The sequence below is a fragment of the Choloepus didactylus genome, chromosome 5 (genome assembly GCF_015220235.1).
Source record: "Choloepus didactylus isolate mChoDid1 chromosome 5, mChoDid1.pri, whole genome shotgun sequence".
In the NCBI taxonomy this organism is placed as follows: Eukaryota; Metazoa; Chordata; class Mammalia; order Pilosa; family Megalonychidae; genus Choloepus; species Choloepus didactylus.
This window is the reverse complement of record NC_051311.1, coordinates 25,967,275-25,982,907: the sequence shown is the minus strand read 5'-3', so window position 1 is coordinate 25,982,907 and position 15,633 is coordinate 25,967,275. Positions and strand designations below refer to the sequence as shown.

General features: G+C 32.9%; 1 protein-coding gene across 5 annotated transcripts in view; it reads right to left on the bottom strand.

The window, feature by feature from the left end:
• Positions 1–15,633, bottom strand: part of LARP4B (La ribonucleoprotein 4B) — a 132,120-nt gene that overhangs the window by 12,083 nt on the left and 104,404 nt on the right. For 4 of the 5 annotated variants that reach the window (XM_037835683.1, XM_037835685.1, XM_037835684.1 and 1 more), the window contains 6 exons: positions 13,325–13,428; positions 8,150–8,260; positions 6,346–6,399; positions 6,057–6,263; positions 2,520–2,626; positions 1,696–1,947 (listed from right to left, as the gene is read on the bottom strand). In XM_037835683.1, the coding sequence (XP_037691611.1) occupies positions 1,696–1,947; positions 2,520–2,626; positions 6,057–6,263; positions 6,346–6,399; positions 8,150–8,260; positions 13,325–13,428 (835 nt within the window). The remainder of the gene's footprint in view (positions 1–1,695; positions 1,948–2,519; positions 2,627–6,056; positions 6,264–6,345; positions 6,400–8,149; positions 8,261–13,324; positions 13,429–15,633) is intronic. The other variant, XM_037835687.1, reaches the window with a different exon arrangement.

The window sequence follows — 15,633 nt, the reverse complement described above, 5'->3', positions numbered from 1 at the left end:
GCAAAAGCATAAACTTGTTATTGTTTGGGAGTTCAAATATTTGCTGGAGGATATTTTTGGAGGCTGTGTAGCCAAAGAAGTAGACCATTTGGTTAATAAGATATTCTCTCTTAGCTTCAAACCCATCCTTTTATACCACTTTGGATGATGCTGTGGCTATGATTCTGCAAACATTTTTCCTTTGCTAGGAAACTTCTTATTAAAATTTTTCCAAAATGGAGTGCTAGGAAACAGGAAAGCTGCAGGAGGGGAAAGAGAACTTGGTCCTTCCTGTTTGCATGCTGATTCTGTCAGTGCCCATCTGGAAATCGTCCTTTGCTCCTCTACACTGTCAAAGCCAATCTCAATGTGAACTTTTAATGCTAGCACCAGTCTAGGCAGTTGCCCCTGCCTTAGACATATGGGTCCCAGCTTTGCAGGGACCCTCCTCTAAGATTCAAGGTTCTAATAACCCAAACTCTTCTTTTTTTTCCTCCCTAGCCTTAGGGGTGGTAGCTACTTTCTGCAGCTACTACTTCTGTATTACCTTGATGGTCCCCTTTCGCCTTTTCAGTCCTCAATACATGTTAAGCCAATTGCTTAATCAAATTTTCTTTTAAAATAACTGGTGTGGCTTTTTGTTTTCCTGACTGATCAACAGTCCAATGCTAGTTCTACTAAATCATACTGCCTCCAGCCATTCTTATTCTGTCTTACAAACACAGAGGCTTAACAAATGTTGATTTAATAACTACAGATTTGTTTAACTGCTTCTAGATTCCTCTTTATATTTAACACTCCCTAACTGCATGGAGAGCACATATTGTATCAAGAAGAAAGAGAAAGGTAATCAACATTTTTGCAGCTTCGGTGTGGTCAGACATTGTGCTGTATATTTTAAGTCTGGAAAAATTAGAAATGGTTTCATTTAAACTTTTCAAGATAGGTTTAAAAAAAAAAGAAAAGCTTAGGTTAAGTAACTCACTAGTTATTTGTTAGTGGGGTTTTCCTTCCTGTCGGTCCTTATCAAACCCCTTGACTCATTTCTTCTAATCTCATCTCTCTAATGGAGGTATAAATAGCGGAAGGAAAGACAGTAATAAAGAAAAAAGTCAACTGTATCAAAAGAAAATTTGAGAAGAAAATGGTATAATATTCTACTGTTACAGTACAAGGTAATAAGAGGAGGCACTGAGGAACCAAAGGTGTTAAGAATACTTGACCCAAGGATGGAAATATGTTCAATGCTCCCTAAATGCGGCCAACAGACAACATTTGTTTACAAATAAATTTAATAGAGGCAGAATTTAAACTCTGTTCTGCCACAGTGCCAATTAGAAAGATGAATAAGGATAAAAACTTGTAGAACAGAGCCTGGAGATTATCCTCTATTAAAGGCAGGGGATAGAAAGGAAGTCTATGGAAATTTGAGGGTAAGATTTTAAAAAAGTAAGATATGATTAGGCACACAAAATGTAGAGTCTAGTAAGTCTTGTCAAGTTCAAAAATCTCTACAAATAATAGCTGTGAACTAAAAAATCTCAAATTCCACCTCTAGCTTTCATTTTTAAAAATTTCATATTACAAAATAAAGTCATTTAAATCACTGCTCTCAAAATAATCAAAACATATCCAAATATAAGGAATTAAAAAATATTAATAGGTTATTATAATAGGTACATAGTACCTGTTCTACAAAACATTCAGGTAACTCACCTTCCTCTACCTAAACCAGGAGATGATTCAAGACTACTCTGTTCCACTCTCCCAGTTCCAATATCTCTCTTGGCATAATTTGAAGGGTTTTGTATCCGTGTTCTAGTTTGACCTGTTTGCCTTGTTTGAGTGCTCCGGACACCATTAATTAATCGATCAGCAGTGAAGTTAAATATTGAGGGACTTTCTAATAATCCAGGTCCTCTCTCTGCACTAGGAATTGTATGGCGCAGATGTGATTTACTAGGATTCCTGTAAATAAAATTTTTGTATATGCACAGTTATAAAAAATCATCAAGGCATTACATACTGAGCATGCTTATACAGGAACTAAAAAATAAATGTGCTTTCTAGTTAATAAAGTCCAAACAATGTTATTTAGAATAGCTAATTCATTATATATCTGATAACGCAAATCTATAAAGTATCAACGCTCTGTTTGGCAATTTTTAAGTCCAGATCCATATTCAAAAGCATGCATGGCAAGGTACAAGTTGCTCCAGAAATCTTCTATGAAGATATTTTATCCTTTAAATAAGCAACTACTGCACTGATTTTAGTACTTAATCTTTATAGAAAGTAATTCTCTGCTTCAGCTTTATCTCTGATGAACATTAATAGATGGTGAAATAAATCATTAAAGATAATTCAGGAAGCAGCCAATTATACTTAGTAAATGTGACTTATTTTTATGGTTAGGACTACCGAAGCCTAGAAGGTTTTTAAAAACATACATACAATGTTTCAGTGACCTTTTATCATAAACATATTGGGAAAATAGTAACTTGAAAGTCATAAGCATTTTGGTCACTTATGGAACTTGCCTGCTTCTAGGAGGATACTGTCTGAGTGAAGTCAGAGGAGATGCTGCAGGTTTGAAGGTTGGAGACGTAAACCCATTTATAAATCCAGTATTTGGAAATGGAGTTACCTAAGTTCATTAAAAAACATACAAACCAAAAAACAGACTTCAATTTGGTTATGCCATTGTATTTTTTGGTAACCTAGGTCATTTCTTTATCTTTTCAGAGATGTTATATTCCATTTTATACTAAAAAATATTCAAAAACTGAGAAAAACATTTTATATGATTATTACTAATGGTTACTATTTATTGAGTACTTATAACTCAGGATGAGAGGATGGTATAAGGGCTTTTTCTGCATCGTTTCAGTTAATCCTCACAACATCTAACAGAAACATTTCCACATACAGAAAGTGATGCTTGAGAAAAGAAACTTGTTTAGGGTCACATAAGTAGTGCATTCAGGTATTGTCACTTTCAAAACATTTGTCTGGAAAACTTCAAGTGCTTAAATTAATGATATTAATCATACTCCCTCTATTACTGACAGGAATGAAAGAGCATTTTATTAAAGTATTCAATAAAATACAATCTTAGGAACATTTATGCTACTAACTTGACTCTATTTCATAATCACAGCCTTTGAGAGGGCCATTTTTAACCTTTACCTCCATGTAAGTCTTGATCTGAAGATCAAGATATTTTAAGATCATTAATATTTATTCCCCATGTCACAATCTAAGATGACATATAGCATACATAAGATTAAGAAGAAATTAGAAAGGACCACAGATCTCTTAAGATTTTTAATTTTTTTTTTTTTTAAGATGAAGAAAATAGACTATAGCTTTCTGAATTCTGTATATGTGCTTTTAAATACTTTATGCATACATGCCATTCCTTGACAAAGCATTTTACTCCCTGGTGTCTTCAGTCCCAACCCTAAATTTTCACTAAACTAACAGACATACATATAGGACCCTCTTTGTTTGGTAAGGGGAAAAAGAAAAAAGGAAAAAAAAAAAAAAAAAAGAAGCAATTTCGAGTAAGTAAAGCTAACTGGAAGCTATAATGGAAAAAGGGTATTAGATCTCAATATCCTTTGGCAAAATTCTGGCTCAAGACTAAAATAATATTGCTCCATTAAAAAAAAAAATCAAAGCAATAGAGAGATACATTTTTGATTCACTATTTAAGAAACTCTATAGTCTGTGGGAATTAAGAATCTACTTAAAAATAGGATCAATCGCACCAGAAGAAACATTTAGTTCAGAACTAGAATTGGAAGATTACAAATCCTAAGACCAATCAAAACTAATCATTTCCCATTTGTACTTTTACATATAGAATTATTGGTATTTGAGTAATTTTGCCCCCAAGATAATCTAAAATAATAAATTGCTCAGAATTAACATGCACCATCTCTTCACTTCTGCTCACAATGACATGTTTTAGAGCAAGTAAAAGGTGACAAAGGTGATTTATTATCACATAAACCAAATGAATATCAAAGTAACTGTCACCAATAACTATCAAATGTAAAACAGAAATCAAGGCCAGTTAATTGATCAAGGATCCCAACAGATACCAATCTATAAAGGGAAAAAAATGATTAGAGTAGCACTTATTTTAAGAAGAACTCACTAGGACGAGCATGGCAGTTAGCTGAGTCTGGAGAAGACTATTCAACAGAATTATGGACTGTATTTCCTATTAAGGTTCTTTTATGATGTATTTTTGGGAAGGGAAATATATGATATGGGTACACTTTTACAGAATGTAGTAACTATTTCAAAAAATAGTATGTTTTCCTACCATTAGGATTCACTCAAAACAGAAAAAACTATGAATTTTAGTCACTTGCATACCAAACATTCTTTCAATGTAGGGGTTCTAGACTTCTTCAGGGGTGGTGGGGTGGTGGTGGTGGTGGTGAAGTGGTGTGGGGAAAAGGGTATGTGGTCCCATTGGAGATTCTCTACTGGATTATTACAAAAAACCAAGTCGTTTCTCCATTTCTAGTCTATTCTTCACCCTGCCACAAAAGCTATTTTCTAAATGGAGTCTGCTTTCATTTCTGTAGCTAGAAATTTTAAGATGACTTCCCATAACTCACAAGAAAAAACTCCAAACACCTCAGGACACCCTATCAGAAGTTTACAATTGGCCCTGATAGAAATTGTAGCCTCACCATCCCAATTCTAGGCTTCAAATTTATGCTCTACCTCAGAAATGTTCACTACTTACTGCATAATCATATATTTAACCTGAAAAGTTCAACTTAGATGGCATGACAGCTTATAAAATCTCTAATCACTATGTTTCGTGCTATTTTGTATATATCTATAATTTTGCAATTACTGCCTACTTGATATATTTATCTTTCCCAGAATGTGAGCTTTTTGATGGATAGAAGCCATCATTTATCTTTATATCCTAATGTGTTAACTGGTAACAACAATTCAAATTTAAACAATTCTCCTTCTGAGGGGTTACTACCTCCTTTCTACCCATATCAATGGCAACAACACAACTCCAGGTTACTTCCCCAGCTGACTGGGGTGCCTGATTTGTATCTTCATTTCCTACCATTACCCTGAGTAACATATAGTCTGATGATCCATCCTAGCTTTCTTTGTCTTATTCCATAGCCATATCCTGGATATGAACTATTTTCAAAGTTATTAAATCAATTTCTTCCTGACTATAACCTTCTATATATTCTATCCTTCCATCTCTCTTATTCCAACTAAACTTGCTTTTGCATTCCTTGTGTAAACCTCTAGTCCATCAATGGACAAATACCCATTTGTCTATTAAGGAGCCTAACAACTTCTTTTCTAACTTAGACCTCAATTTTAAAGATACTGTTATCAGTATCCCTGATTCTCTTGCATGTCAGTCCATCAAACTTATACCACTAAAGTTTCTAGCATCTAGTGCAGCATAGCTGGAGAAAAGTAACTGGACCCTTGACAAATTTATGAATTCCAACCATAGATCTCTAACCCTTGCCAAAATCTGTAAAAGTTTCAATAATGTCAACCAACTCTAAGGTTGGTGTGAGGATTAAATAAAATAAAGTTTGTAAAACAGTATATGTCTTCTATTTTTCCTTGACTGTTAAAAATCTAATTAAATACCTTTCTCCTTAAAAAAGTTCTCCTATTTCTCTTCTAGTCAGAACTTGTACTTTGCTCTGTGTTTACAAACACACCAATTATATGACAGCTCTTAACATATTCTGAGTTTTACTAGGCATTACACAGCTTAGGAAAGAAAATGTTAGATAGGAAGGGAGATGAACTAGGGAAAGGATCAAGATCATAGTATTTGAAAGGTTTTTCTATATATAGCTACATACTTATCTCCAAATAAAATTAAAAAAAAACAAAACAAACAAAAAATCTATACTTGAAGAATGTTTTATTATGGCAAAATAAAACATCTGACTTCCTTATTAGTCTAAGATTTTTAATCCTTCAAAGTATCTAGTGAAGAGTAAACAATATAAATTTCTGTTAAATAAATATTCCAAGTTAAAAAAAGGACTTACCAAGGATGGATCAAGATAGCTATGTGTTGACCATGTCTGCGGGGTAATTAAGCTGTAGAGAGGAAACTGCTGCTGGGGACTATATACTGGAGGTAAATAAAATGATGTTGTATAACGCTGCTGTGTATACAGGTTCATGTCCAGAGGTCTAAATCCATTCTTTGGCAAAAATGTGTTTATAGCTATTGCCTTTGCTTTTATTCGTGCCTGTTTGAAAATATGAGGTTTCTATTAGAATACTTAAGAATACTGATTTGAAAATAAAAGTACAGCTGACGGTCTTGCTTACCTTAATTGGCTTTCCTTGGAAAGTTTTTACTTCTTCTCGTAGGTATTTGTAAGCCTAAGGGCAAAATCATCCAAAATACCATTCTATTAACCTTACAAATAAGATGAACTGGTAGTTAATTCAATAGCTCAAATAAGAAAGTGTGATTAATAGCTCTAACAGTGATTTTTAACTCTGTGACAGATCCCTTAAAAGAACCTCTATCCAAAATTCCCATAAACATTTTCATACAATTTTTTAAAACTTTTTATTTCATTTAGCCTAATGTTTCAAGGTTCGCTCATGCGGTAGAGTATATAAGAACTTCATTCCCTTTTATGACTGAATAATATTCCATTGTATGAATATATCACATTTTGTTTATACAATCATCTATTGATGGACATGGGTTGTTACTACCTTTTGGCCACTGTGAATTATACTGCTGTGAACTTTTGTGTGCACGTATCTGTTTGAGTTTCAATTCTTTGGGGTGTATACCTAGGAATGGAATTGCCGGGTCATATAGCAATTCTATACTTAGCTTCCTGAGGAACCGCCAAACTGCCTTCCACAGTGGCTGTACCATTTTACATTCCTACCAGCAATGTATGAGAGTTCCAATTTCTTTAAATTCTTGCCAATACTTGTGATTTTCAGGTTTTTGGGTTTTTTGGTTAATAGCCATCTTAGTAGGTATGAAGTGGTATCTCTTCGTGGTTTTAATATGCATTTCCCTAATGCCTAATAATGTTGAGCGTATCTTCATGTGGTTATTGGCCATCTGTATATATTCTCTGGAGAAATGTCTATCCAGATTCTCTGCCCATTTTTAAATTGGGTTGTTTGTCACATGCATATTCAAGTATTCATAGATACACTAAGTCTCATATGGACCATAGGCTACAAACTCTAACCTGGGGAAAAACAATAAGTATTGAGTTCCCAGTAACAATTCCTGTTTGAAACTGGGATTACACAGTTCAGGAAAGGAAATGCTATGTGGGAAAGGAGATGAACTAAAGGTAAGATTAGATAACAATATTCAAGTCATTATTTATATAGTTCCTTATTCTTTTCCCAATTAAATCTAAATTCCACTACTTAACTTTGGAGGTTCTGCATAACCTGATTCAATCTCAACCAACCAAATTTACCATATGTCAAGATAGATTATGCCCTGTTTTCATAAATGTGGTTATTATTTCCCATCCCCTTGTTCCTATTCCTCTCTTATCACTTACACCCAAATAAAACTCCTTTTTCAATTTTTTTTCTCTCCTGAACCCCCCAAAAAACGTTACACTATTTAGCGGTTTATAATATACTGACATTCTTTCATGCATATTATTTTGTTTCCTCAAATAAGATTCGTCCTTTAAGGGCATGGAAACTATCTCAACCCCTTATATCTCCTCCTAAGAGCTTACTTCTCAATGCCTTTAAGAGTAATGTGCAACATGCGATGATGCCCAGAGAAGGATTAAGGCTAGGTTCAAATTTCCCAAAACACATCTCAAATACTAAAGCCATTCTCTGCTCAGATGTTAAAAACATAAATGATTTTCCCAAGTTCCTTAGAATGTCTTCAGAAATGTCTTAAAATGTTCTTAAAAATGTCATGTTCTTTTTATATTGCTATAAAACTGTCTACACAAAAATACCAATTTAAATTCTTCAATCTGATTTCCTCTGTACTTTATATTCAAACTTACCATCATGATGCAGTATTAATCTCAATGCCTGAATTTAATCCTACTATGTACTTCTAATAAAATACTGGTTAAACTATACTCTTCATAGGATGGTGGTGGAAACAGCTTACCTGTTGTGCATCAGCTTCTGTTTCAAATGTAATAAACCAATTATCATTATAGGCAAATTCACAGTTTATAAATTTCGGTAAATTATCTCCTTTGAATAGTGCTTCTACTTCCTACAGGAAATAGAGAGTCAGAAATTAATTCTCAATGATGCCACTTTTTGTCCTCACCAAAATTAAGAAAAAAAAAGTTTCCTTTTACGGACCATATTTTTTTTTTCCTGGTGGGTTTTTTGTTTTAATAGATAACATGATTTTATTTTTATAAGTTTTTATAAATTTGAAAAACACAAAGTAATATAATTGGTTGATATAAACACATGTAGTAACAATAGAAAACATACATGGAAGTGGTAAGTACCAACACAGGAATTTCAGCGATCTCTATTAGAATGAAAATAACATGGTTTGGAATGGGGAAACAAGGGATTTTATTTCATTCTGTAATTTTTTTTATCTTCTTATATAAAATCTGAAGGAAATATTGAAAAATAGCATAATTTTTATGATGCTGGATAGTGGAAACCCCGATGTTTGTTATATGATTTACTCTACTCTTCTGTATTTTTCAAATACATACAAAGAGCAAAAAGTATTTAAGAAATTATATTATCTAAAATAATCCATCATTGATTTGTCTTCTTAGATACGCATTTTACTTGTTCAATATGGGATGAATTCTTTTTTTTTTTTTAAATTGAGATTGTTCGCATACCATACAGTTATCGAAAGATCCAAAGTGTGCAATTAATTGCCCATGGTACCATCATACAATTATGCATCCATCACCACAATTAATTTTTTTTCAATTTTTAGAACATTTTCATTACTCCAAAAAAGCAATAAAGACGAAAAAAAGGAAACTCAAATCCTCCCATACCCCTAACCACCCCCCCTTCGTTTTTTTTTTTTTTAAATTAAATTTAGTTTTATTGAAATACATTCACACACCATACAATCATCCATGGTATACAATCCACTGTCCACAGTATGATAACATAGTTATGCGTTCATCACCACAATCTATCTCTGAACATTTTCCTTACATCAGAAAGAACCAGAACAAGAATAAAAAATAAAAGTGAAAAAAGAACACCCAAATCATCCCCCCATCCCCACCCCATTTGTCCTTTAGTTTTTATCCCCATTTTTCTACTCATCCATACACTAGATAAAGGGGGTGTGATCCACAAGGTCTTCACAATCACACTGTCACCCCTTGTAATCTACATTATTATATAATTGTCTTCAGGAGTCCAGACTGCTAGCAGGGTTGGAGTTTGGTAGTTTCAGGTATTTACTTCTAGCTATTCCAATACATTAAAACCTAAGATGTGTTATCTATATAGTGCATAAGAATGTCCACCAGAGTGACCTCTCGATTCCATCTGAAATCTCTCAGCCACTGAAACTATTTTGTCTCATTTTGCATCCCCCTTTTGAAGAACCACATTTTTAAATGAAGACTTCAGTATACTGTGATTGACCAATAAATCTCATCTCCATAATAAGGTTGAAGAGTTTCATGGAGCTCCCAGAATAAATATTATATTGCTACCAGATGAAAATTACACAGCTTACTGACAGCTTACTCTAAAGATACTACTAAACTAAAGTAATGTGAAAATATATCATTTCGCCACTAGGCTAATAGCTATGCAACTTTAAAAAGCTGAAGTTTTGCTTCCAGCCAGGATGGAATTAAAAGGGACCAAATTTATCCTCCCATACAACTAAGAATAACAGACAAAATATATAAAATAATGGTTTTCAGACATCGGGCACCAGGCAGTGCAGGACAGTGATCCCAGAGAGAGAGAGAGAGAGAGAACATGAATAATTTAAGCCCTATGATTTGCCTCTGTTTATGCCTGGGGTTTCCAAGCTGCAGTATTAGGGATGGTGAACACAGGTCCAGGTAAAGAGTTGAGCAGGTGGAACTGGGAGTTCAGGGAGGCCGAGGTGGCTAGAGTTCTCAAAGGAGGACTTTGGAGAAGAGAGAGCTGTATAAAAAATGAGTTCCAGAGATCTGCAGAGGGGCACCCCTACCTCTTCTGCTGAGTACTGATCAGAGAGTGCACGCAAGAAAACTACCTACAACTGGGGCAACCAACCACCTCCAACGATCAGAGGGAACAATCCCCAGAATTTACACATGGCCAGGAATAGTTTATCTCCCCCCTAGCCAGAGCAGAAAACCCCCATAATTCATAGGACAACAGGTAAGAGTACTCAGAAGGGTGTTTCCTCAGTAGTGAGGAAAAATTAGTCTTAGAGTAAAGGCTGCACTGTTCCCACCTTACAAATATACTTTAAGAATCAAACTGTATCCAAGTAACTTAAACTGGTCTCAAAACAAAGCTCAAGAATAAGAATATTTATAGGAACACAAAAATATTCAGTAATCAATAAGGTAAAATTAAAAATGCCTGGCATCCAATCAAAAATTACCACACATGTAAAGAAGCAGAAAAATACGACTCAATGAGTGGAAAAATCATCAGAAAGATTCAGAAATGATTCAGATGATAGGAATAGCAGTTAAGGATATTAAGATAGCTATTAAACATATTTCGTATGTTCAAGAAGGTAAAGACTAAACTTTCAAAAGAGACATGGGAAGATAAAAAAAGGACAATACAATGAATGGGATTAAGAGCAAGTTAAATACTTTCAGAAGAATTCATTTAATCCAACAGAAAGGAGGGATAAAAAGGAAAGAGAAAAAAAAAAGATAAATAGAAAACAAATAGCAAAATTTAAGCTCAACCAGATCAATAATCACTTAAATGTAAAGTGTCTCAACATCCTGATTAACAGGCAGATTTTCAGACTGGATAAGAAAAGCAAGACCCAACTATATGCTGCTTACAAGAAACCTACTTTAAATATAAAGACAAAAATAGGTTAAAAGTAAATGGGTAGAAAAAGGTATACCATGCTAACATTAATGGAAGAAAGCTGAGGTGAATATATTAACACAAGACAAGGAAGATTCCAGAGCAAAAGTGTTACCAGGAAAAGTAGGGTCCTTTCACAAATATTATCAACCAGTTACACTTCAAAAAGTACTAAAGGAATTAATTAACCAAACGAACTAACTACAAAAATTGTTCTCAGGGATGCTAATACCCTATTTTGTTGGCTAATCTCTGGTAAGTGCTTACTGCTTATAAGGGAAAAGAAATACATCAATGAAAAACCCATACTTGACTAGTATGACCTCTAAATTCAATCAATAATACTTCAATGTCACTAGACTACCACTCCTGGAATGGAAAGAAAGGTTTATTCCACTGTCTCTGGGAAAATCCCATCTAAACTAGCATACACAAGTTGGAAACACTTTTAAAATTTTCTAATCACTGACAAGCACGTAATTACATTTAAAAAAAAGAATACTCAGAAAACTCACAAATAGTTCTAAGTCCTTGTAGAAGTGCTCTCTGTTTTGGTCCTTTGGAAATTATTATCCTTATCCTTTTTTTATTCATTTAGTTTTGGATCATCTCTTTTTCCTCCCCTTATTTTTCAACTTTTATCAGAGGGCTTTCTTCAAACCTTCTCTCAAAATACTTCTATTATTTAAGTTTTATAACAGACACAGGGTTTGCTGTTTTAATATGTCAAGACCAATGTCTGAAGCTAAAAGTATAACATTCTACTTGGTTATACTCCTTATAAATGTCTTAAGTCTTGAAAATAAGGACCTATGTTTTACATCTTCTCTTGAGTTAATCAAGACATCCAGATCAGAAATAAGATATATTCTAGTTCTTCATATTCAGAACCTTAATAAAAAGGTGAGGAAAAATAAAAGCCTAATTTCTTTTTTTTCCACCTAATATAGAGCAAGTAAAAACTAGGCTGAATTGAACAGAAACTAAAAATTCCTAGGACAAGACCCTACTTAACAGCGATATAAATTTCTTGCCCTAGATTCAGAACTATGTTGAATGCTTATCTTTCTTACATTTTACAAAGTGTTCTCCTTAATAAACCTTCATACAAACTAATCTACTAGGAATTAACATATTTGTAAGTACATATTTAGGCAGATACTTTCTGGATGGCTCACAAAGGGATAAATGATTACCAAGGAACCAAAGGAACCTCACCTTTGGAAGAACTTAAAAGTTAATAATAAAGCATTTTACCAAATACAAATATTGGGTGGTGGTGCAGAAGTGGTTCATGATACTGAAATGATATGATAAAATTTATTTTCAAACTACTCTATTTGGCATAGCAACTTAAAACAAATGGATATTGTGTTATTGCCTGTAGGGATCCTGCTGAATCATTTGTAAGAACAAATTTCAAAGTAGGATTTGTGGAAAATGTGTTTTCTCTAATCCCCTGAGAAGCTAAATCTTGAAAGCAGTAAATGTCAAATTCTCCTGCAGAGAAGTTATATCATCTAAAAACCTTGGCATAAATCACATAAGACATGAGACCCATGACAAAATGATCTTTAAAAAGCCCCTCCAAAGCGGGTAAGTGCTGTACTCTGAAATGACCAAGAACTAATTCGATTAGCTAATCTTCCAGCACCTTACATAAGGACTTTTCTTAATTATCTCAAAGCATAACCATCAGTGCGTTTTGCTGTACAATACGTAAATTAGATCAAGCATTTGCACAAGAGACTTCTACAGCAACGGAGTAAGGATGATGACATTTATTCTGATGGTATGAAATCACTACTGCACAAAAAAGCTAGCATGTTAGCTTGAATCAAGTAACACATTACACTAGTATTCATTATATTCTTCACAATGCCCTGCTTGTCATAAAAAAATTTTGTTTTGAAAAGTTAATATAAAAATGTGTTCTTTATCTTAACTTGTAGGTTTTATTATTTTTAAATGAATAAATACTTAAAAATAGTCTCACTTTCAATTTCTAAATATCAAAATAAATTAACCCTATTTTTAAAATGTGAAGTGTATAACGAGTGTAAAGGAATCCTGAGACCAAAAAGCTTGACACCACTCTTAAAAATGAATTGCTTTGTAACTACTGGAGAATGTAAATCCTCAAAAAAACTGCTAATCTAAGTGTTTATTCTTAAAAAATACACACCCCAAAAACTGCAAAGGAAAAAAAAAATCAAGACAAATCAAAAAACACCTATAAGAAAATTTTCTGGTACCCTTCAGAAGAGAAATTACTTACTTCTACAGGGGTAGATTCAGATATTTCACGCAATATTACTATGCAACGATTTTGATTTGGCCTTACTTTTTCTCCCTTTTCATCCACTTGAACTAAAGGTAATGCTGTAAATAGAAGAAAAATGAATAGTAAAACAGTAATATTAAAACAAACCAAGCATTTATGCTCTATTATGATATAGTTTAGATACTTCAATGGAATATCTTACATTATATTGTTGAACACATTAAATAAAGAAATCTGTATACAATACCCAAAACTATCACAAGGTTTTAAACCAATTTTACAAGTTAAGCTTTTCAAAACTAAAGAACATGAAAATTCTAAAAGTCCCACATGAACTATAATAAAAACACTATGAAACCAAGTTTCTAAATAAATTTTGACGAGGTGTGGAAGGAATTTATTTTGTAAAATGTTACAATGCGGTTCACTGTTGACCTTTAACTAGAAGGATGTTGTTAAAATTTATATTGGACAGTTAAGGGAATCACCAGAGAGTGACAGAAACTGAGCTCGCCAAGCAAGGATTTCAGCGTAGATTGTGTCTTTATCAAACGAACCTAAACAAACAAGTTACAGTTTGAATGCCTTTTTCCACATCTGGTTATTGCTGTTTACATTCCTTTATTGAGCCCATGCCTTCATAAACTGTTTAGCAGGTATGTGTTGAACATTTCTGTTTCATGGTCAAGACAGAATCAGAGGCCATGGATACTGACCACTGATTTGTCTGATTTCTTCTAATTCCATGACTATGTCTACTGTCTCATCTTGATTTATCAGCAGAACCTGGAAAGCCTACAAAAATAAGTGTTTTATGGTTTATCTAGGAATAATACAGAAAATATTGCTATTATTTTTGGTGAAGAAAATCAATTTTGTACAGTTTATTTCAATCTAAATAAAATGTGAATTTTGTTTAAAGTTTGGGTAACTTGTTTTTTGGTGGAGGCAAAACAGATTTTTGTGGTATATTCTCTTTTTCAAAAATATTTGATTATCAACTTCACAATTATTAAAGATGAACTTTTATTTCTTTTTTGTATGTTGGTATAGAAAAAGACATTTTATTTAAGGAGTTATTAAATGTAAAACTGATGTTTTTTACAATGTACTGTATGGCCCCTGAAAAAAAAAACAGTAAAAATACTTTAAAAGTCAGAGTTAATGCCTTTTTAAGTTCCTAGAATAGAAAAATTTTCTTTCTAATTATAACTTCTTTATTTTGAAATAGTTTTAAGAGTTACAAGAAGTTTCCATGTACCTTTCACCCAGCTGTCTCCAATGATAATGTCTTAAATAACCATAGTACATTGTTAAAACAAGGAAAGTGATGTTGGTATACTATTAGGTACAGACCTTATACAGACTTCACTACTTTTATATACTCTTTTGTTTTTTTTGTTTTTTTTGGTATTAGTTGTATAAAATTATCACATGTGTAGATACAAATTATAAAAATCAGGACGAAAGAGGCAATACCACTACAGGTTATACTAATATTAAAAAGATAATAAGAGAATTTTACAAATTTTATGCTAATAAAAATATGACAACTCACATGAAATAGAAACATTCCTTGAAAGACAAAAACTACCAAAGTTTACAAAAGTATTCAATGTAATATTACTCAGCAATAAAAAGCAATGATTGATTTGACATTGATACCTCAACAAAATAACTATGCTGAGCGAAGAAAGTAAGGCCCCAAAAAATGAGATGGCATGATTCCATTTATAAAATTTTCTAGAAATACGAACTAATTTATAGTGACAAAAAAGCAGACCAGTGTTTACCTGGGGGAGAGGCAGAAGCTAAGGAGAGGCAGGGGAAATCTTTTTAGAGGTGAAAGATATGTTTATTATCTTCACTATAGTAGTTTCATGGGTGTATAAATATGTCAAAACTTACTAACTAAACTGTATGCTTAAAACTTGTAATTTAAAGGACGTAAATTCTATCTCAATAAGCTGTAAAAAAACACAAAACAAAACTTAAGAGATACTGGTGAAATGCTCTGTGCTTTTCCTTACTTCATTACTCTTGCCTCCCTAATTCACTTGTCCCTGTAACATTTACCCTGAATTAGCTGTATCATTCCTATTCATTTTTGTACTATTACCACGTATCACATCTTAAAAAAAAAAATTAGTTCATTTTACACATACTCAAACTTTATATAAATGATACCATTTTGTACATATTTAGAAGTATGCTTTTAATATTCAACACATTTTTAATTCATTTTTTATTGCGAACTTTAACATATATACATAGCAGTGACAACTTTCAAAGTACGATTTAAC